The 23,701-nt window shown below is 35.5% G+C and overlaps 1 protein-coding gene across 2 annotated transcripts; it reads right to left on the bottom strand.

Annotated features, from left to right (window-relative positions):
• Positions 1-1,418: 1,418 nt before the first annotated feature.
• On the bottom strand, positions 1,419-22,655 carry LOC149485355 (uncharacterized). 2 transcript variants are annotated; one of them, XM_089700186.1, is made up of 17 exons: positions 22,232-22,655; positions 21,578-21,744; positions 20,771-20,925; positions 20,343-20,550; positions 19,849-20,075; positions 19,163-19,343; positions 13,825-13,974; positions 13,411-13,519; positions 12,999-13,144; positions 12,509-12,648; positions 11,899-12,102; positions 10,915-11,049; positions 10,525-10,634; positions 9,356-9,478; positions 8,860-8,945; positions 2,976-3,194; positions 1,419-2,507 (listed from the first exon to the last, which is right to left on the bottom strand). In XM_089700186.1, exons 1-17 carry the CDS (start codon positions 22,302-22,304, stop codon positions 2,250-2,252), a joined length of 2,691 nt encoding a protein of 896 aa, XP_089556312.1. In that variant the 5' UTR covers positions 22,305-22,655; the 3' UTR covers positions 1,419-2,249. The 2 variants fall into 2 exon arrangements, with proteins under 2 accessions (XP_089556312.1, XP_089556311.1); XM_089700185.1 differs by lacking the exons at positions 1,419-2,507; positions 2,976-3,194 and having other exon boundaries at positions 6,701-8,945; positions 22,232-22,360; positions 22,525-22,625.
• Positions 22,656-23,701: the final 1,046 nt, after the last annotated feature.

Here is a 23,701-nt window from a genome sequence, read left to right as displayed (position 1 = left end):
ACCATGAAAATGACACCCATCACGGAAAGATGTAAAATTTTCGTCGGCGCCATCTTGGATTTTATTTTTGACCTCATATTGGTTAATAGCTACCCCAAAAACCATGAAAATGACACCCATGACGAAAAGATGTAAAATTTTCGTCGGCGCCATCTTGGATTTTAGTTTTGACCTCATATTAGTTAATAGCTACCCCAAAAACCATGAAAATGACACCCATGACGAAAAGATGTAAAATTTTCGTCGGCGCCATCTTGGATTTTATTTTTGACCTCATATTGGTTAATAGCTACCCCAAAAACCATGAAAATGACACCCATGACGAAAAGATGGCAAATTTTCGTCGGCGCCATTTTGGATTTAAGTTTTGTCAAATTGCTTTACCCCACCAATCCGTTCAACAACCCATAAAAAAAGAGGATCTCAGTCAACATAATTTTTAAAACATAATTTTAAATTACAAATAATTGGAATATGAAACTTATACAGTTTACTCTTATAAAGTATCAAATATTTCAAATCACGAAAACGGCAGTATACGCACAATAATCTTTTTCTAATTCGTTTTTATTTTTGGGACGAGGAGCGATACACCCGTCCTTCCAAGAGCGCTTCTGAGCGCGGTCTGACGACCCGCGAGAGCAAAATGTATGAAGAAATCGACAAGTATTTTTAATTTAGCTAATAATTGAAATAAAATTTTGATTTAGATACAAAAAAATTATCACAATCTATAAAGGACTATATATCCCTCAATAATTTATAGGTAAGAATATAGATTAGGCTTTTAATTTTCTTAAAAGTGTACCGGTTTAGACCCCATTTTTTTGCATTTTATGCCATCATTGTGCTGGGAAAATCGTATTTCAGCGACAATTTTGTATGACGTCGTACAATTTTTATAAGATTATCGTAGAACTGAATATATTATCTTTAAATTAAGATATTACTTTGTTCTCACGTGTAAGTGCTTTGAGTTAAAATTGTACCGTAAAATAGCGGTTTTTGCTAAAAATCTGTTATAGCACCCTTAAAGTAACTGTGATAATAATTTAATAGTAGATAGGGATTAGTCGCAAATAAAACACATAGCTAGTTGGTATGTTTTAATTCAATCGGAATGATAACTCGGATTTAAAAGATTCAATACGTTACAATGTTTTAGCAGGTATTCTATATTATTAAATATACCATGGAATTCATTTGCACCTATAAAATGATAATGCTGCGGCCTTGTTTAGACTTTAGGTATTTCCTATGAATTATAATTTATTAAAGATACTTCATTTTCATAGATATAATTTTGAATAAAATTTAACAATTATCTCTTATAACTTAACAAGTAAAAATAGTCAAAAAACAAACAATAAAACACTCTAAAAACAATTTTTTCTAAATATTAATTTCGAAAACCGAGATGTAATTATTTGTAATATAAATCTACTGGTTACAATTCACACATTATAAAAACACGTTAGCTATAAAAATGCTATCAATCGATCGAATCGATGCAATCGTAATACAAGCAATTTCGTTCCGAAATAGATGCAACGACACACAAAGTCGAAAGGGATCACACAATTTAATCACATAGTAACAATAGTTGGCAAAAGTGGAGATATCGTAATATATTGTACAAATGGTAATAATTCAGAGCAAACTTACACTGCGCACTAACTACTTCCGGTGGGAAAAATACAACGGACCAACAGAATTATTTGCTTCTATTAATATTAATGAGCCTTAAATTCGCTTTTCACCTAATAAAATATGTCATTTAAATCATTGCCCTTGAATCAACTAAGATTCAGCTATCGTAGTTTTAGAATGACTAAAAACATTGTAGCTATTGGTAATACAGAAAACTAATTTTAATTAGTTCCGATTACATAAACCATCAATGTTTTATTTGAAATTGAATTATTAGTACCTAGTTGAACCAAACATCAATAATTCGATAAGTAATTAAAACCTACATCTTTCTATTTAACCGAATCCGTTAGATAGTTTTTTGACAAACTTTGTTAAAACCTTATATCTAGTAACTAGTAATCACACATATATATTTACGTATAACAGAAGTATTGTTTACACCTCAGCGAAAACCACAACACACTGGCTATTGCTTACATATGACACGCCTGACGCCTGCAACCCCGATACAGTATCAATTATTGATTTAAGATATTTATAGGCTAAAGGTTTCAACGTCCTTAAATAGAACTAGTCTACGGTCATTTCAAAATTGCTTAAAATTGAATACGATAGTGATGTGTTCGTTTATTGTCTTTCGCCGATTCAGCAGAGCGACGTCTTGCTGCAGCATACACGGCTAGTTTGGACGGAGAGGGCAGGCTGGAGTCTCGTGGTCGAACGAGGGACTCTCTCGATTCAGCCGCTGGCAATGAGGCTGATGTAGGCACGGAAGGCAATTTACGAACAGTGTCGTATGGCAAAGGGGAACTTCTAGACGCCGTGGAAGCTATCGAACCCGATCCATCAGAGTCCTGTAATAAAAATTTGTACTCCACAATCGTGTTTCATTATCGATAAACAACATTATAAGACCTTTCTAATGAAGCTAAGTCACGGTACTTTACCGACGTAAGGGTTAATTTACGTCAAATTAGAGAACATAACTTATCCACTTCAATAATAGGATAATCAATAACGCAATCACGAAGCAAATAACCGGCGCAGTTGCCTTTCTTTCGAGTAACACGAGTAAATTTCAATGGATATAAATTTTCTATTGCAATTTTCTCTAATTTATAGAGGATAGATTTGCAATATATTTTCTTTCTACAAAACAATACTTATGTTCCAGATAATATACTATACTTACTAGTTCAATCTTATCGTCAGAAATGAATCTGCTAGCTTTTAGTTAGACATTCATGTTTCCAAAAGAACCCTACACACATAATCATCAATATTTTTACCAAAAACTTTACTCCAGTACATCGTCTACTTACTTTCCTAGCATCTCTATGTTCCAACCGATCATATCTAGTGTTCCTTGTAGACGGTTTCCTCGGCGGGCGCGGCAGAGCGGACGGGGGCGGGGGGAGGCTAGACGAGCGCGTCTGTTGCGACGCGCGGCCTTGTCGTTCTAACAACAATGCTTCTTCACCACGACCGTTACCAGCTCGAGCTCCCACATTACTCAACCCGGGGAAACAGCATAAACCACGCTATGGGATAACACCTTTATTGTAACGGGATAGATAGAGACCTTGAAAAGATTGATCTGGCTTTGACCCAGTTTGTGATGTATTGTCAAATTTAACCATTATAAGGGTCATTTTCAAAATATTTGTACGTCACGAAATTGTCAGTAAACTGTTTCGTTAGGAAATGTCAGGAAGTTGTAAAAGTAAGGCTGTATTCAGAATAAGGTAATATTACATATAAAAAAGTAAGAAGTCACTAGTTAAAAAAAATATATATTTTTAGTTACAAAATAATCAACAAACAATCAATTTTTATAATTCTCTGTTTGCTTTTCCTTTTCTTTTCTTCTATCATTAGCTTCTTTCCATTTTTGTCTTCGAGCTTCTTTTTCACTGTCATTAAGATCTGATATTTTTCTTTGTCTTTGTTTCACTTTCTCGAGGTGTTTTTTCCTTTTCTTTTCATATTTTTCAGGGTTTTGCTTTTTTAGTTTTTCAATGTATTTTTTTGCCGTTCGGCACCGGTTAGCGGCATTCTGAAACTAAAAAAAACTGTTGGATATATGTATTTTGAATAAAAATAAAAACAAAAAAGCATCACTCGTGTGGGTGGAAAAGCGATCAACACTAAATGCAATAAGGCAAGCGTTATCCCATCAGAAACCACTTGTAAAATTGGAGGCCAAGACTCACTGATCCGCTTTCACTATAAAAAAATTATCAGATCCCAGGAAAAGTCAAGTCCCTAAGCCCGACTTTACTAACCCTACATCATGGTTTAAAAAAGTATGGCCTGTAGTTACAAAAAAATAATCTTGAGAGATTTATTGTTTTTCTCCTTTATTTTTATTCGTTACATTAATTTAACACACATTTTAATATCTTATTTTCATACTTTACACATGAGACCACAGCTTTACCGTCTACAATTTACTGACGTCAGTAAATGTCAAGAAATTGTTCGTCAGTAACATGTAAAAAATAACCTAAAAAATACTTTTACACAAAACATAATCACATTTACCATTAGATTGAAAGTGTAATCTATTACTCTAGTCATAATTTAAGTATATTACAATTGCGGTAGGTGAATTCTTCAAAATGTACTTACTTTTGTTGAGAATGCGTCGTTAGGAAATTGTAACTAAATTTTTTGCACAGCACACTACTGGACTTCTTCCATGTCTGGACGACGAACAAAATGGCGGCGCGTTAATGTGACATTACTTTTCGTGACCTGACCAGTGTTGCCAATGATTAGAGTTAGATTCCTCTTCTTTGTGATACAAGAAGTTGGTTAATTATGTCAATAAATCAGTGTCACGAAATTGTAACGATTGATAGGGACATTTTTATAATATGTAATTCTTCGTTTATTTAAGGTAATTTAAATAGTTTAATCTATCAGATATAACACTTCAAACATTGCTTTTTAATTATGATACAAAAAAATAGGAAGTTTCATACAAAAATTCTGATAAAAATATTGGTTTTAATTGTCGTCCACATAGGGGACAATAAAAAAATGTATGGAGCTCTTTTTGTTACTTTATTTTCACATTAAATTTATGTAAGAATTTGAATCGCAATTCATTGCTTTTTATCAGAAATGATATGCAGTATGCTTAAGTTTAGTCTGTAAAACGTTAACAATGATTTATTTCAGTCGTAACCATATTTTTTTCGAAGATTTTTTAGGGGGACAAACATTTTGTGGTAATGTACAATTATTTTGAAAACGACTCATAAACTATTGTATGCGGGTATGTGTGGTTACAATAACATAATAGATGTTACCTATTGTTTGTTTAGGTACTGAATAAAATTTACTGTGTTAAGCATAAAGATTAAATTATATCTAATATGTAACTTTTAATGTGTAGTGTTTGTTTTTAATTAAATTTCAAATTAATGTTAATTTATAAACACATTACAAACACGTTAATAAAAGCTAAATTGTTAAATATTTTAAAAATAATACTCACCCTTTAAAACACAATCCAAAAAGTTTACAGTTCTTACAACTATAGGTCTACCAGAATCTGATGGCAAATTTATATTTAAGAAATAAAAGATTTTTATGTGGCAACTTATTTGACAACTATCAAATTGGATGTCAAATTATTTGTCTTTTTTGCAGTTGATGAATAATTTTTAGGATTTTGTCTAAAAAATCTTCGAAAATGTCGAAAAAGCCGCTGCGATCACAAGCAAGAGGTGTTGTTTATAATGTGTATAGAAAAACATTCGATGAAGAAGGGTCAAACACATCACAATTTTCAATTTTGAACATTTTATTGGTAAATTGGACTTACCCGTTTTGATACTATAAATTAAAAAATATTATATGTAGGTAACTATAATATTGTTTGTTGATTAGAATATAATTTTATGAAAACTTATTACAGGAGTTACGGCTATTCGTCAAGTCCAAGCTGTCCAAGTCAATTTTATAATGTGTATCTGTTAATACTTACGAAAATAAACATAATTTTATTTTATTTTTATTTTATTTTATAAAAAATTATAAGCAGTTTTGATCTACATTATCATTATAACGATATTTTCACATGGCATACTGGTAATGAATATACAAATATAGGTATGTGTAAATAATATTATGTAATTACCTGTATAATAGTAATTTGTATAATTGTATATTATACATGTAAGTATGTACCTACATAATATTAAGTGGATATCTCATTATTAAGTACAGTATTGTCCACTTATGTAATGTGAGTAATGATGTTGAGGATAAAATAAAAAATAAGCAGTATCAAGATCGTTCAGTCCATTTTCCCTAGGGTTGCACACTCAAAATTTTGATTTCCCTCATTGCCATCAGATTCTGGTTTACCTATATAGATTCTAATTGTAATATTCCCGATCCTTATTTTGTGTTTTGCTTTGAATAGCACTAGTTTATTATGCACAAGTATATTGTGTAATAAATATTTTGTTAAACGGATGTCTTTATTATTCGGCGCTCCCTCGACCTCTAATTAACAAGATTTTTTTATTATTTAATACAAAAGAGGTCCATAGCCTCCTCAGTTTCGGACACAGGTTTCGAACCATTATAGATGTAATTAGACCATGTGGTAATAGAAAGAAGAATAAACCTCGTAATTGAGTATTTTTTTGTGAAAGAACTTGTTCCTTTTATTTACACTAAAGGACTTCTTGCTCTTGAAAAAATGTCTATGGAATCTAAATTTGTTATAGAATTGCTTTGAATCTATTCCTAAGTGTATACGAATATTTTGTACTACATATATTATTAAAACAAAACACGCTGTTAAAATTGTTCACACAACACAAAGCTCCTATAGTTAACAGCTAATCACTCACTCAAATAACATCAGGGATCAATCAGGTTCAAAATTGTCACATTTTTTGGTAAAGTTTCCTGGAGATCCCAGTATTTTAGAAAATATATTTCGTAATAACTTTGAGCCGGCAATTGTTATTCATATGAAGCTGAAAAGCCACTAAATATTAGGTCAATCATTAAAACCACAACAAACAAAACATGTTTTTATTCAAGAACATGCTCTATCTAAAATAAAGCGAATACAAAATATTAAATTAGGATAAGTCAGCGTACACATTCTTAAGAATAGCCTTAAAATAAGCCTCGGAATGAATTGTATATGTGGATAGCCGTAAATTTGTACAATGTAAATATGCCAATTGTATAATCTAAAATTCATCTTTTACCAAAGATAACATAGATAATTAACAATATTTTAACAACAAGGTATATAAAGTTCAGATTTGGACAGTCTTACCATCTAAGGCCTCTAAGAAAGTTACAACACTTACTGATTACTTCTAAAATAAATACGAAAATAAACATTTTTCTTAATCTATCCCAAATACCGCTCTTTACAGTCGCTATGTTAATGTCACAGACATGTTGTTTAAAAAAAAACTAATAAAAAAATACATCCATTTTTAATAGTTTACTCATAAAACAAGACCAAATCAACTTAACACCTTTTCTATAGCAGAAATTATTTGGTAGCGGTTATAGTACCCAAAAAGTTTCAATATTGAAAAATACACTTTTTTCCAAACATTCGACAATTTATTCATACTTCTTACAAATAAACATAGCTGCGACACGAACAGTTCTTACACTAACTTTGGCATATTTTTGTGACCAATGCCTACAAATTACAACAAGGGGTTACATTTTTATACTAACTTAATTACCGTTACGACTAGTGGAGTCAAATTTCTTATGAATTTTAGAGATTCCTAAACGTAGATTTTGATTGGCACCAGTTTATTAATATCAAGGCACCAGATAAGGCACAGAGTATATTTTTTCGAGACACGTTGACTCAGGAATAAAGTTTTAATCTTATACAGACTATAAGGCAAGTTAATATTAACTAGGAAATTTATAAATATTGCAATACTATTTCAGGAATGTGTTGTGATGTTCTCAAATGGAATGTGTGTAATAGGTTAGATAGCACACACTACACAAATCATCTACTGTGCGATTCAACTAAGAATAGGGTTTATTCAGCGCCATTTTGTGACGTTCTAACGAATGATCTAAGTTAGAAATAATGTTTGTATACAAATTTGTTGTTATCTTCGATTAAAATTTTAAGAACGCGTCATGACGCGATACTCGTAGGCTACGATTTTGGTATTTTTTAATCTTGCGTTCCTATTCTTAGTTGGATCGCATAGTAAGCATTATTAGTGGGCAAAGTTTGTTTTGCGTATTTCATAGTTCAATAGTGTATATTCTATTATAGCAGCAATTCTTAAAAATATTTTACCATAAAATATATTATGTTGTACATCAATTATTGTACAATTAAACAATGACTTAATATTCAAATTTTAAACTCATCTTACACGCCCTCTTTTTCTATGCGTTATTTGACCTATTTTTTATATATCTCCAAAAACGTATGACTTTTAGAAAAAAAGAAATACTTTCGCACTTGGAAATGGCAGTCAGCAATATTTTCTATAGAGAAAGTTAGTGTGACCGCAATTGTTATTCATTCCAATTTCAATCAGTACAATTTATAATTATTATGTCGCATCCATCTCGATTTATCCGCCCTTTAATTAAATGATTATAAAGATATGGCTGGTTATTATTCAGGCCGTTAATTAAACGGCTGATAAAGCTAGCTGGTTGCGACATATAAAACAGCCGCTTTTGTATGTAAGGGTAGGCTCATCTAACTGATAATTAGGTACACATGTATGTACACAAATATCAGTCATTACTAGGAAATTTGATTAACAACAAACAAGGGAACAAAATTGAGACTATTAAAAAGAGAATCCAGCGGCAGTGATATAATATTTCTACTGCTGAATCTGTATCTGTAAAAAATGAATATACAGAAATAGTTCTGCATTTAATTATTTTTACTTTACTTTTCTTTACGCTCCAAATTTTACTCCTATAATGTCCCTATATTGTTAATCAAAGCTGCTCCGCTCAATAGTACGAAGCGTGCGGCGAGGAGTGCGGGGAATGCGAGGAGTGGGGGGAGTGCGAGGGGTGTGGCGAGTGCGTTGAATGTGATGAGTGTGTTGAGTGAGGCGAGTGTGTTGAGTGAGGTGAGTGTGAGTGTGGTGAGTGTGTTGAGTGTGTCGAGTGTGTGGGAAGGCGGGCGGCGTCCTGCGGCAGGAAACTCACGGCGGGTACGGGGGGACGCTCGAGGCGAGATTCTAGCGCTGCTAACTGTTCCTCCAGACGGAGAGAGGTGCTGTCGAAGCCACAACCTGTAGGAACAGATAGAGGAAACCTAATATTGACTCTCCTGAACCGATACAGCATTAAGGAATATATGGAAGATAAAAGCCCATGGAGGGTTGTCGCGTTAAAACCACAGGACAGTTCTTTGGCATATTATGATAATATCTATACAGTTACATATTTTGTAAAATTAAATTGTAATACTGAAATGATCAACTATGAGCAAAAGAGCAACTATGGAGTTTCTTGCCGGTTCTTCTCCATAGATACTGCTTTCCGAATAAGACATAGGTAGGCTAATTTTTATCCCCCAGGAACGGCAACTATTCGGGTTTTTCTTTAAACGCGAGCAAATCCGCGGGCGGAAATCTAGTACATATATAAATAAACGAATAGCCCCATAGAGCTTCCGGTTAAGTAGTAGCAAAGAACTTACCGCTGCCATTATCATTGTGCGGTGAATAATTACGCCGTGCTAAGTGTCTGTACCGCGCGCCCGAAACACCCGCACCGCTCACACCCTCCGTGCTCGAGAACGACGCGCCAGATGATAAACCCACTGGAAATAATGGTTATATTTATTTATCTTCTTTATATATATAAAACTATTTAACTATTATTAATTATAGTAATATGTATGTTTGTAAAATATTGTTTAGTTTTTTTTTTTTTTTTAATAAATTTTGATGCCTCCCTTTATACAGCAAACACTTGTCCTTTGCCTGAGGGGTCGCCTGGTAGAGATCACTCTGAAGTGATAAGGCCGCCCCGTTACACATATTAAAGCTGTAACTTTGAGATTTATTATTTACTTTTATATTTTATAAAATAATGTGTGTAATGAAGTGTCAAATAAATAAATAAAAAAACTCAAAGGTGACTGATATAGTGATCTATCAACGCACAGCCCAAACCACTGGACGTATCGGACTGAAATTTGGTATGCAGGTAGATTTCATAACGTAGGCGTCCCCTAAGAAAGGATTTTGATCAATTCTACCCCCAAGGTGATAAAATAGGGATGAAAATTAATACCATGAAAATTTTTCTTTTCCACGCAGGCGAAGCTGCGGGCAACAGCTAGTTACATATAAAACTCAAAGGTGACTGATATAGTGATCTATCAACGCACAACCCAAACCACTGGACGTATCGGGCTGATATTTGGCATGCAGGTAGATGTCATAACGTAGGCGTCCCCTAAGAAAGGATTTTAGAAAATTAATTCCCTAAAAGAGTAAAATAGGGGATGACAACATATACCATGAAAATTTATCTTTTCCACGCAAGCGAAGCTGCGGGCAACAGCTATTCTTTACATATAATTTGTCCGTTTTTTACATAACATGTATTTATACTATATTTGACTCAAATTCAAAAATCATATCAAATCATTAAAAATTGAATGCCCAGAGACTAACCAAATGAGAATTTTTGTTTATGATATAAAAATGTGATTGTATTTTATAAACCATTCTAAGAAAAACAAATGGAAAGTTCTGTTCATCTGTTTCTTGAAAAAATTCACTCCATTGTCACATGTGACATGATACTATATGAAAAAAGTATAATTTATCCTACCACAAATAGCCATTGTAGCCATACCCAATTCTTCCCGGCTTGAGTTGTTCCTCAGTGAAGCACTGCTAGTATGTTTCTGCAGAACTTTGATCATTGCGTCACGTTCAGCTACCTTCGACTCCAACTCCTTTACCCTAGAAAAAAAAGGGAAATCAAACAAAGAATAAAAAATAACAGATCTATAGCGAAACTGACTCGAAGGACCGTAAAAAATATTCAACGCGTGTTCAAGATTGCTCTCAATTTTGTTTTAAAAATTGAAATATGAACAAAATGGTAGTCTAGTTTTAAGTTTAAAATGTTATTTTGCCTAGCTACTGGTTCATGAATTATGATACATTAATAATTATCCAAGAATAATAGTCAATAATTATCCAAAATACCAACAGATTATTCAAATATTTGAATACAAACCTGCTTTCAAGATCAGCGACTTTCTTCTGTGCGGAGTGAAGTTCGTCCATGTGCCGTATCTTTTCGCTGCGCACTTCAGCCATCAACCGTTCTGACTCCGCTGACGTCTTTTCCAATGCCGCTATTTTTGCATCTCTGTTGTTGATTATTTTATAAGAATTATAGATACAATTATAAATACACTTTATATTTAAAATTGAATGTAGCCTTATTTCTATCCACTTATATGTACAACTGATGAACAATCAATGAAAGATTGTTCTAACAATTTTGCAACTGTATAAAAAGTATTGGCATATAATCTAAATAATAAAATTAAAATTTATTTCATTGGAATTCTTATGTCACCAACACTCACAGTTTTCTGTTTGAAATTTATACCTACTGAATTCACCTGATTTTGTACTATTTATCTCTCGCATATTGAACTAATGTGCATTCATTTCTGTGTACACTGTGCATTACGCTCCAGCTCGCAGGACTAATGACGAATGTGATTATCCTGCTCTACGTAGAGTTATGCGCACACGCAAAGCCGGAGCTACCAATAGAACGGGCGAGTCGCTTAGCGAGATACGCTGCGTGTGAACCCACCTTAGAGCGGCCGTACACGGGCAGCTCGAGCAGTTAACGGCTGAGCGACGTACACGGGCAGCTCGAGCAGTTAACGGCTGAGCGACGTACACGGGCAGCTCGAGCAGTTAACGGCTGAGCGACGTACACGGGCAGCTCGAGCAGTTAACGGCTGAGCGACGTACACGGGCAGCTCGAGCAGTTAACGGCTGAGCGACGTACACGGACTGCTCGAGCGGTCGGTCGTTGACTGCTCGAGCTGTCGCTACAACCCGCGCAAGTCGACGGCTTGAAGCGGTCGCGACGGCTCGAGCACCCGTGTACGGCAGTGAATGAATGTCTTTAGTTCACCGCGCGGTCGCGGCTTCAAGCTGTACAAGCGGCCTTTATCAGTACATGGGGTGCACTCACTTGGGTATGGAGGCGGCGGACACGGCGGCCTGGCGCAGCGCGGCCTCCTCCAGGTAGCGCTGCTCCCACTTGGCGCACTCGCCCTCCAGCGCCAGCAGCCGCTCGTCGCGCTCGCGCAGCTGCCGCCGCAGCTCGGCCTGCTCGCCGCCCGCCGGCCCGCCCGACCCGCCGCCCGCCGACCCGCCGCACGTGCACTCGCGCTTGCTGCACAACATACACAACATATTATATCGATTTAACTACTACACGCGGCACGCCACCCGACACGCTACAAATCAAAATGCACACCGGATACTTGCTTTTATTACGACCATGTAATCACATAGTACAGTAAAAAAGTAAGAAAAACATTTATTTGACGAAACAATGTGACACAAAACAAAGTAAAAAGAAAACACATACGAATAACACAAAAGAATACGAATACTACAAAAAAATGAAACAGCAATAAAAGTGTATCACTATGCACGTACACATGAACTTGCACGTTGGCACCAAACTTAATTAAAAAAAAATGGAACCAGAACTTTATACGATTAGCTCATTCAAACTCATCATCTTACACAAATAAATAACAATTTCACTAAATACATCTAGTAAACCCGCTCACCGCAGCGTCTGCAGCTCCTTCTCGAGCTGCGCGCGCAGCTTGCGCTCGGTGTGCTCGCGGCGGTCGGACGCCTGCTGCAGCGACGCGAGTGCGCGCTGCAGCCCCATCACGCGCTCCACGTACCCGCTCGCGTGCCGGCACTAACACCAAATATTATATTTAACTATGTTTTATGGAAATCTTTGATGTTTTGAAAAAATCCTGAAAAATCGTCAATAGTAATAATTCCAAATTAATACAAAAAAATTTTTTTTAAATTTACCGAAACATTGGCGAAAGTTATGACTCCAAACACAAAAAAGCTACACACATTCTAGAAAAAAATTGTTTTTGTTTCAGGAAAAAAAATGGCCAAATTCGAATCTGTCTCGCGCACAAATGGTTGCATATAAACGTGTTTCTTTTATATCAAAGAACACGTTTATTCGGAGCTAAAAACAAAAGGCTAATAATAAATTGATTGAACTTAATAAAAAACTATAAATCTAACCTCTTCCTCTAGGCGCACGACGTTAGCCTGCGCGTTAGTTAGAGCAGTGTCCAGTATGTCGATGTGTGTGCGCTGCTCTTGTAGCGTCGCTCGTTGAGCAGACATCTCTATCTCTTGCCTCTCTTTCGCACATGCCAACTCTTTATCTGTAAAAAAAGAAACAACTATTTAATGAATAACAAAACAGAGAAAAATTACATGAATTTCAAAAGTTAAAAAAACGTTGCAGTAATTTTCGAAAAAAAAATTACTTCCAAAAGCAAAAAATATTTAATGCATTAAATACGAATATAGGGTACGCAAAAATATAATGCTCATTTATTCCGAAAAAAATCTGTTTCTGCAAAGTGAAAAATAACTCATATCAAAACAGATATTGTTCATTAATAAGAGAAAATAATTAAGGACATACTTTGTGTGATGAGTTGTGCGATAAGCATCTCCCTGTTCTGCAATTCTTTCCGCAGCGCCTCGCTGTTGCTGTCGCCATCTGTGCGCACGCCTTGTGACAGGAGTTCCACCTAAAAGCGTAATTCGACAAAATATATAAGAATTCAAACAACTATGAATTTAAATATAAATTTATTTTCATCCAATACTTCGTATTCATGTAAAATTAAGTGTTAAAATATAAAATACAAACACTTGTTTGAATGCTTTTATAAGTACCCTCATCTATTACTTTAAAAATTAAAACTCAGCAAAAATTAATCTCAATTATGTTTCTGCGAGTAAGCTTTGTTCATACACAATAAACAGCCAGACCACATAAAGTTTCGTCCACACACCACATAGTCAATCCCTATAAAGCACGATCCACACGTACCTGATGCTTGAGCGCACGGTTCAGCTCATGCAAGCGGCGACAATCTGCCTGAAGACGCACACGCGCAGCGCGCTCAAGTCGCTCACGTCGCTCACAAGACCCCACTAGTTCTTCATGCGCTGTGCGGACTTTTTCTACTTCTTCTTCCAACTGTAGACAAATAGATGATATTTTACTATTGGTTCGTGTACATAAAGTATGCCATATCTATTAATTACATTTACTGTAATCCGAAATGGATGGAAATTATTCAATTGCTGCTTCCCAGACAAAGATCAAGTGATCGGCACGACATCACCCACACCCACACGTGTTTTCAAGCAAAAGATCTGATCACTGATGAGTTACATTAAAGCAAGATCTTTGGGATTATTCAATGATGGATGTATTTAATCGAATGGCAAAAATCAGACTTGCCACATGCACACAATTTAATTGTTAGTGGAAATTATTAACCGACTTCAAAAAAAGGAGGAGGTTATCAATTCGGCCGGTATGTTTTTTTTTTTTTAATGTATGTACACCGATTACTCCGTGGTTTCTGAACCGATTTACGTGATTCTTTTTTTGTTCGATGCGGGATGGTGTCGAATTGGTCCCATAAAAATTTTATTCGGATAGGCCCAGTAGTTTTTATTTTATGAGCATTTTTGTCTGTATTTGTAAATGTTGCAAGTGCAAGTTTGAAGTCGGTTGTTTTTAACACAGTTATTGACTTGTTTGGCCAGATAAAATAGATGACATTGTATGTGCGGGGATTGCTAATCCTGAAACCGATCCTGACTGACATGATGTTGTCAATCACGAATATGATTCATGGACCGTGGGGCACCATCAACAGCCAATCACCCTGCCTTGGCTGTTGATGCCAATCACCCAGGCAGGGGGACCACACTTGGTCAGGGTGTGTGACCAAGCAGGGTACACACCCTTGGTCGACAGCAAGTGTTCCAAAACGAAATTGACGGCAGAGACATCACTGGCAACGATGGTTACCCACTGTATCAGCGTCGATCGCCGGATGATAGTGGAAGAACTATCACAACTAAAGTGAAAAGAAACGATTTTGTGATCGACAATTGCAGTTAAAGAATGAAAAGAGATAAGCCGACTGTATCTCAGGCTGTACAACATAGTTTAATTCAATAATTTTTCTCTGACACATGTTTGAGGTAATAGAGTATAGGTAAACCAGAATCTGATGGCAATTAGGGAAATCAAAATTTTGAGTGTGCAACCCTAGGGAAAATGGACTGAACGATCTTGATACTGCGTATTTTTTATTTTGTCCTCAATATCATTAGTTATATTACACAAGTGGATAATACTGTATTTAATAATGAGATATCCACGTAATATTATGTAGGTACTTATTACATGTTTAATATACGTATATTACTTTTCTAAAGGTATTTTGAATACATAATATTATGTATTTACACATACCTATATTTGAATATATAATATCATTATGGCATGTGAAAATATGGATGTAATGATAATGCAGATCAAAACTTAGTTACTTTATTTAACGATTGTTTATAATTTTTTATAAAATAAAACAATAATAAAATAGAATCATGTTTATTTTCGTTAGTATTAACACACAAGTCTGCTAAAGAAGAAGCTCCTTACTCTTGAGCACCGAAGAAAAATAGCTTGCCTATCGGTCTTCTATAGGCTTCACTTCGGCGAATGCGGATCCGAGCTGCACAGCCTTGTACCGCCTTCTCCTTTCCACTTAAGAACTTCGCGACGAACGGCCGGTTTCCACCCCTTCGTGGTTGACATCCCTCGAGTGCGCACCAAGCGTTATCAAAACACTTTTCTGATCAAAACTGCGAAGGAGTGGAATTCCCTTCCTCCTGCTGTGTTTCCCAATGAGTACAATTTGGATTTATTTAAGAAAAGAGTGAATAGGCTATACCTCTCTGATCAGGCATGCTAACCAAATGGACCGCATCTGCGCTTAACATCAGGCGAGATCGCGGTCAAATGCCTGAACAGTTTTTGAATAAAAAAAAAAAAAAAAAACATTATAAAATTGATTTGTACACCTTGGACTTGACAAATAGCCAAATTGGAAACTCCTGTTATAAGTTTTCATAAAATTATATTTTAATCAACAAACAATATTATATACCTATTTATAACAATTTTAATTTAAAGTCTCAAAACGGGTAAGTCCAACTTAGCAATAAAATCTTTCACGCACATAAAAATTGAAAATTGTGATGTGTTTGACCCTTCTTCATCGAATATTTTTCTATACACATTGTAAACAACACCTCTTGCTTGTGATCGCAGCGGTTTTATCGACATTTTGAAGATTTTGAAGACAAAATCCTAAAAATTAATCATCAACACAAATAATTTGACAACCAATTTGATAGTTGTCAAATAAAGTTGCCACATGAAAATCTTTTATTTTTTAAATATAAATATGCCATCAGATTCTGGTAGACCTATAATTATTGTTTTTCTATGTGTTTCATCGTAATAAAATACTATTCTATATAAATTAATACATATATATATTAATATTTATTTTCTATCATTGTATTACATTCATCAAAACCTAAATTAGTTTAAGTAAAAATTAAACACTATATTCATTGACTGGGCGGTACGAAGTTAATGATAAAAACTGGGCAATTTCTTTTAGGAGGATGAAAAGAAACCGATTGGACGACGCGGACGGGGGAAAATTGATTATAATCCTATTCAGAAGATGACGTATATCGACATGGTTGTTTCAGGTTACATATTATATGCTTTTTGTGGGGAGGATGGCTGTGGGGAGGATGGGAGTGGGGAGGATGGCTTAAGGAAAAAAAATTTCGTTTGTGGAGGATGAGAGTGGGAAGGATGAAGGTGGGAGGATAGGAGTGGGGAGGATGAAGGTGGGAGGATGGCTGAAGGGAGGATGAAGGTGGGGAGGGTGGGAGTGGGGAGGAGGAAAGTGGGGAGGATGGCTGAGGGGAGGATGAAGGTGGGGAGGATGGCTGTGGGGAGGATGGCTGAAGGGAGGATGAAGGTGGGGAGGATGGGAGTGGGCAGGATGGCTGAGGGGAGGATGAAGGTGGGGAGGATGGGAGTGGGGAGGATGGCTGTGGGGAGGATGGAAGTGGGGAGGATGGCTGTGGGGAGGATGGAAGTGGGGAGGATGGATGTGGGGAGGAAGGAAGTGGGGTGGATGGAAGTGGGGAGGATGGGAGTGGAGAGGATGGCTGAGGGGAGGATGAAGGTTGGGAGGATGGGAGTGGGGAGGATAGAAGTGGGAAGGATGGAAGTGGGGAGGATGGATGTGGTGAGGATGGCTGTGGGGAGGATGGCTGCGGGGAGGATGGCTATGGGGATGGGGTAAAAAAAAAGTCGTGTTTGTTCCAACAAACTACCAAGAAGGTTTAAGGTCAATTTATTATTAAAAAAAATCTATGAAAATTGCAATAATTCTAAAAATTACATACATATATCATATATGTTGCGATTTTGTCTTCAACAATATTGCGTTGACATATACCGTTTTTATCGAAGCGGAGCGCCTGACTCATTCAGTTGAACCAAGCTAAATTGTGTTTGAAGATTTACGCAATGAAATTAGCACAGAAGCTTATTTACCGGCAACATACACAGGTAGCCCACGTCCTACGCATGAATATGCGCAAGATGCAATGACATAATATGTTTATCATTATGGTCAGGCAGATCTATTCATCACATTTACATGTTATCCAAAATGGATGGAAATTATTCAACTGCTGCTTCCCGAACAAAGATCAAGTGATCGGCACGACATCACTACAAGTGTTTTCAAGCAAAAAATCCGATCACTGATGCAACACATCTTTGGGATTATTCGCTGATTGATGAAGGATGAGATGTATTCAATCGAATGACAAAAATCAGGCTTGCCGCATGCACACATTTTAATTTCGTTAGACTTAAGAATTAAGCCAGATAAAATAGATAACATTGTATCTGCGGGGATTGCTAATCCTGTAACCGATCCAGATCGATATGATGTTGTAATCTCGAATATGATTCATGGACCGTGTGACACCATCAACCACCAATCACCATGCATGGTCAACAGAAAGTGTTCCAAAATGAATTCACGAAAATTGACGGCAGAGACCATCACAGGCAACGATGGTTACCCACTGTATCAGCGTCGATCGCTAATATTAATATTTATTTTGTATCATTTATATTATGTTCGTCAAAGCCCATATTAGTTCAACTAAAAGGTAACTCGACATTCATTGCCTGGGCGGTACGAAGTTCGTCGGGTCAGCTAGTAAAATATAAGTAAGAACAACGAAGCGTGTAGAATTTCATACACAATTTGTTCTAGTTAAAGTACAACATTCCACAATTGGAATTATTGCAATCAATAATAAACATTTTCATGTGCCCATGCCGCCCACATTATTTTTGATTTGAGTAGATATAATTTTGATTAATCCAACGATTTGCATTTTCAATAATATTTCCAAAGTACTGTTAGCGTATTGTTCACATTGACGAGGTCATCTCAAAAAAGGTACAAGGTTACAGGAATGAATCACAATTCGAGATTCAAGTGCAATGTACCCAGCTGTTCATTCAAACTTCATGTGACGTAGTTACAAACCAAAATAAATATTACTCACGATTAAAATTAGTTGTACGAGGAATCACACGATCATACGAGCAATATAAGCCAAATTATTTTTAGTTTTGTAATCGTGAGATCATTATCAGGTTTTAGAGAAGTGTACTTAGTCCTTTAGATTTTTTTACTATTTTCTTAAGAGCCGAAAAATAATGACATTTCGCTATTAACAAAATCGTAAAAAGTTAAAAAGTTTAATGAAATTCAAATTAATTTTCAATATCTTTATCGATTCTTCAATTAGTTTATTAGAGCGGCCGTACACGGGCAGCTCGAGCAGTTAACGGCTGAGCGGTCGCAACTGCTCGAGCAGTCCGTGTACGACGGTGAATGAATGTCTTTAGTTCACCGCGCGGTCGCGGTTTCAAGCCGTCGGTCTCAAATGCTTAAAGCGGTCAGTGTACAGCCTTACTTACAAAAATAATTGATGGACAAACTAAATTCGAATATTATTTTAGCTGTGTAGCTTACACGCGGCTTTTTATTATCATGTAAATATCGCTGAATTAAATAGATAATGAAAACAGTATTTTTTATTTCTATCTGTCTAAAGAGTACAGCTATGAACGCATCATCTGCTTCGTCCACAGATCTCCACGACTACACTAGCGATTGCAAATCTCTCCAAAACTACTCCTGACCACTACACCAGCCACAGCAATTCCCTCTAAAACAACTCACCTTGGATGTCTTGGCCACCCGTTCACATGCATCAGCCAACTGCCTCTTAAGCTGGTGGTTCTCTGCAGCTAATGCATCCAGTACTGCTGTGAACGCATCGTCAGCTTCTTCCACAGATCCTTCGCCACCGCTGCACCAGCCGCTTGACTCTGAGCCACCTGGTACTGCGCGAACGCCGATACTGCAAGAAAAATGTAAAATGAATAATCTTAGACGTGCAATCATTCAAAATCTGTCCAATAAAGTATAAGAGCGAGCGCGCACGAGCAACTTTGTCTCCGCAACTATTTGGTCTCCGCAACTATTTTGTCTCTCCCACCTATGGGCTAGTATGAAAGTGCGCGCACGTAGCGACGCAACTCCACATACAAATTGATGGGAGAGACAAAATAGTTGCGGAGACAAAGTTGCTCGTGCGCGCTCGCTCTTACACGAACATTTTAAAATGTCACCTGTAAACTGTCATATATGGACAATTATTATTAGAATAAATTTGTAGAAAAGAGTTTGTAAAATGGTAGTTTAATACGTTATTCGATGAATAAGTTTTAACCAAGGAATGAAAAATCAGCCCTTATTGTATTAAAAATTAATGTCGAAAATTGAATGAAAATATGAAGAACATGTAGTAGTAGTAGTAGGTACTTGCAACGCAATATTAAAAAATAGTCACTAAATCCACACACCTAGTTAAATCTGGCTGCGATCTCGACAAGTTCAATTTTTCCTTACTGAGCTTGGCCTTAGCTTTGCCTTTTATCCTTTCCTCCCTTGTTTTAACGGGTGCTCGCGGGGAGTGCGGTGACGCGGGGGGAGTGGTCCCGCGGGGGGTTGGTGATTGTGCCACTTCCTTGGCTAGGTGCTTTAGTACCGATGATTGGTTGAGAAAGTCGTCGGGGATTTCTGTTATTTCCTGTAATGGAGAATGTTGATGATACTGGCTGGTGTAGTGGATGTACGAAATAGTACGATTTTCTTACGGCTATGCTAGAAGTAGATTTAGGCTTTTAACAGGTGTTGATGTGGAAGCTATACTTACATTTTAATGGGAAAAAAATATAAATAAAATTAATTTCTATACAGACAGACAGAACAGTATTATTATATTATCATATAATAATAACAACAAATTTCCAAATAAGGTTAAATTGTTTTGCTTGAAATAATCAAACATAAATACCTGAACGCCATGATCAGGAGGGCTTGTATAAATCCTTTGACCTCCAATGTCGATATAATTAGCACTAGCAGTCACCTCTTGTTGTTTATGAATCTTCGGTAAAGGTATACCACTCGGCTTCTTAGTACCATCAGATTTTTTAAGCGTATGGTATGGTGAAGATTGTGTGTTCGAATGTTTCACTTCACTATTGGTTCGTTCGTGTTCTCTAAAAAAAAAATAATGTTTAAAGAAACCACAGGGTATGATTAATTTCAATCAGTAAATCAGCATAAGAATTCGAAATTGTGGTTTTATTTGTCAAACTAAAATATGTGTATTATAGTAATTAATGACAAGTAATTAATAATTACCATAAATTTACTTTAATTAAGTTGATAAAGAAAAAAAATATGCAGAATATAATATTATTATAATAACACAATTACCGAATCGGCGTAGGTCTAGACGACCAAGAATCATCTTGATTATGTATTATAAGTGTATTGTAAGATGAAGAGGACACATCTAAGGAACTTCGATTGCTGTTACTGCCACCAACTGAATCCTTCAGGGAGTTACGGTTACTTCCAGAAACGCTATCCTAAGAAACATAAATAAGAACAAGAATTAACAAGAATTATTGATAGATTTATTAGTTATGATATAAAATCCTTGCTTGTACCGTAAAGTTGGAATATCAGGTTAAATAATATAACTAATATTATAAAGCTGAAGAGTTTGTTTGTTTGAATGCGCTAATCTCGGGAACTACTTGTCTGATTTAGATAGCCCATTCATCGAGGAAGGCTATAGGGCATAGGCTATATATCACCTCACTAAGACCAACAGGAGCGGAGCACAGCTAGTAATAATTAAATCATGTTTAAAATCCATTAAAAAATATTTAATTTCTAAATCCTTGTAATAACATTTTGTTTTACAAAATTTACATTCAAGATAATCAACTTTTTAAGAAAGGTACAGTTCAGTTTAAGGACATGCATTCTTTCAGTGAAAGTTGCATACCAGTATTACATAAATGTGATAACAGTTATGACACACTAGGTCACTACTAATTACTGAAAGCAGTATAGTAATTATTTCATTAATTTGTCTTTAATGAATTAAAAGATTAACAATTAAATCAATGTTATTATTAGACTATTAATTTTCCCTAATATGGGGTTATTACACTAACATATGCTTTTAATAAAGATCTGTTATATATTTATCTATGTAGACACTTTATTTACCTTTAAGGAATTCCTATTGTTATTGTTTTGGCTTTGATTTTCTTGCCCTTGAGGTTCCACCCTCGCTGTATGTCGGACCACATATCTCTCTTCTCTAGATAAGTTCTCATTAGAAGTGGAAACATCTGTCTCACTACCAGATAAACTTTGTGGAAAATTGTTTGGCACTGTTATAAATAATAAAAAAGTTTTATGAATAATTATAATACAATAAAATATTTCCCATATAAATAATAGTAATTAAGAAGACTTAAGGTAATTAGCAAAATATGTTTTATTTAAATGATATTAAAGAGTGAAAACATTTACCTAAGATGCTGATGAGAAAATTTATGTGCTATTGATTGAAATGATTAGGATTTACGTTGAAATGAAGGCCAATTTTAATATTAAGGATATTTCTAGCAGATGAGTCACAATTCCTTTTTTTGCCTTCAATATAAATAAGCATAGGCTTATATGTAATTTTGTTTAAATATTGTGATTAATAAAAGCGGAGGACTGTTTTGAGGTCAATAGACCAGTCCTAATTATTTTAATAGTATTTAGAAATGGGATGGATTTGTGATTCATTACAATTCTTCTACAATTCTTCAGTTTTAATTTGGGTATGTTTCATTAAGTATATTTCTATTATTATTTCGTATTACTCACCAGATTGTTTCTGTGTTCTTTGCATGTTGTTAGCGAACGATAAAAATCGTCCTGATGGTCGCATGGAACCCATGTTTATCGAGGTTTATGTCACTCTGTTCACCCTTAAATATGTAGATGAATTGTATCCTGCAATTTGTGCATTTGAAAGGGCATACTTATGCTCAGTACATGTGAATGTTTTTACAATTTCCAATCATGCACTTTCGTAAGAGTACGCCATGAACGCGATTCTGTTAAGATCACATATCATAATACTAGATTTAATAGCACACAACTCTTTTACATCTTACATTTCAAAGATAAATGAGTCAAAAATAAGTAACTATTTTATTTTTTGATAAAAAAAGATTTATCAACTAAAAAATAAAAATACAGAAATTGACAAGTATTAAATTCCTCAGCTGTCATTTTCATAACTTTTTCTGTTTACTATTAGCTAGTTCCGACAGGCCTAGATACAAGCAGAAGTGGCAATTGATGAATAGTTTTTATTAGATTTCTTGTCTTTTTGACGGTAGCAACAACAAATCGATCTTTGAAATGTCAAAGAATTTTGACGACTTGAAGTCAAATTTTATTATTTGTTTGTCTTAGGAATGGGTCGTCGACGCATTTTTCATCAACGAGACTAGACCGTTAAATGTCGTTCATCAACTAGTCGATCAACTAGTTAAAATCTTCGACTAGTCGATGTGTTAACTGAAACGAATTGACACGGTCGACCGACGCGCGACGGTATTGGTAATCGAACGTTCGTTACCTTGAACTGAGGTCTACACTCTACATGTAAAATTCCACATTCTTACCACGAAGTTATTACGAATTATAGATTTTCAAAGAATTCAATGTCAGGGTTGTCTCTAGTAAAGAAAAAGTCAGAGCTGTTTTTTAACAATTATATGTATATTTATCACCTATCTATTACCAAGTTTTTGTTTATGTTTTAACTTGTCGTTTTAAGTCGTTAGTTATAGTCGATATTTTAACATTATTCAATATATTATTATAGGTAGGTAATCTTTATGATATGTAATAAATTAACTGAATAAAAAAAATATCTTAGATTTTTAAGACAATTCAATAATATCAAATTAATACAAATTAATCTCCTTTTTTTTTTCAATATTTCGAGCATTGATCATAGTAAACTCATTAAAAGTTAAACGGAATTAACGGTAAAAATATTGAACTATCAACTCGCGACGCGTCGCGTCGCAAGTTGGTAGTTGATACAAACGTGTCGACTGACGAGCCGTCTACGACGAGTCGTTTAGCCGTCTACGGTGGACTATTATACGGCCACGTCGAAGCGTTAACCGTCGCGGACGCGTTGACGAGCGTCAACTAGTCCGTTGATGAACGATGGACTAGTCGAATCGTTGAGTGTACATAGACGGTTAATTTAACTAGTCCGTTGATTCAACGCCCATGCCTAGTTTGTCTTATGATCGTTGTTCAGAGGTTTGT

This window comes from Colias philodice, chromosome 10 (genome assembly GCF_061535455.1).
Source record: "Colias philodice isolate Cphi_HAF_F1 chromosome 10, ilColPhil1 Martin Lab GWU primary, whole genome shotgun sequence".
In the NCBI taxonomy this organism is placed as follows: Eukaryota; Metazoa; Arthropoda; class Insecta; order Lepidoptera; family Pieridae; genus Colias; species Colias philodice.
Note: the sequence above shows the minus strand (reverse complement) of the source record. Positions and strands in the feature narration are given on the sequence as shown.

Coding starts and splice junctions, on each gene's coding strand:
- LOC149485355 (XM_089700186.1), bottom strand. CDS start 22,304: ATGGGTTCCATGCGACCATCAGGACGATTTTTATCGTTCGCTAACAAC. Junction 12,649..12,998: donor TCGTGCGCCTAGAGGAAGAG/GTTAGATTTATA, acceptor ATTTGGTGTTAG/TGCCGGCACGCGAGCGGGTA. Junction 2,508..2,975: donor AACATAGAGATGCTAGGAAA/GTAAGTAGACGA, acceptor TTTTTATTACAG/GACTCTGATGGATCGGGTTC.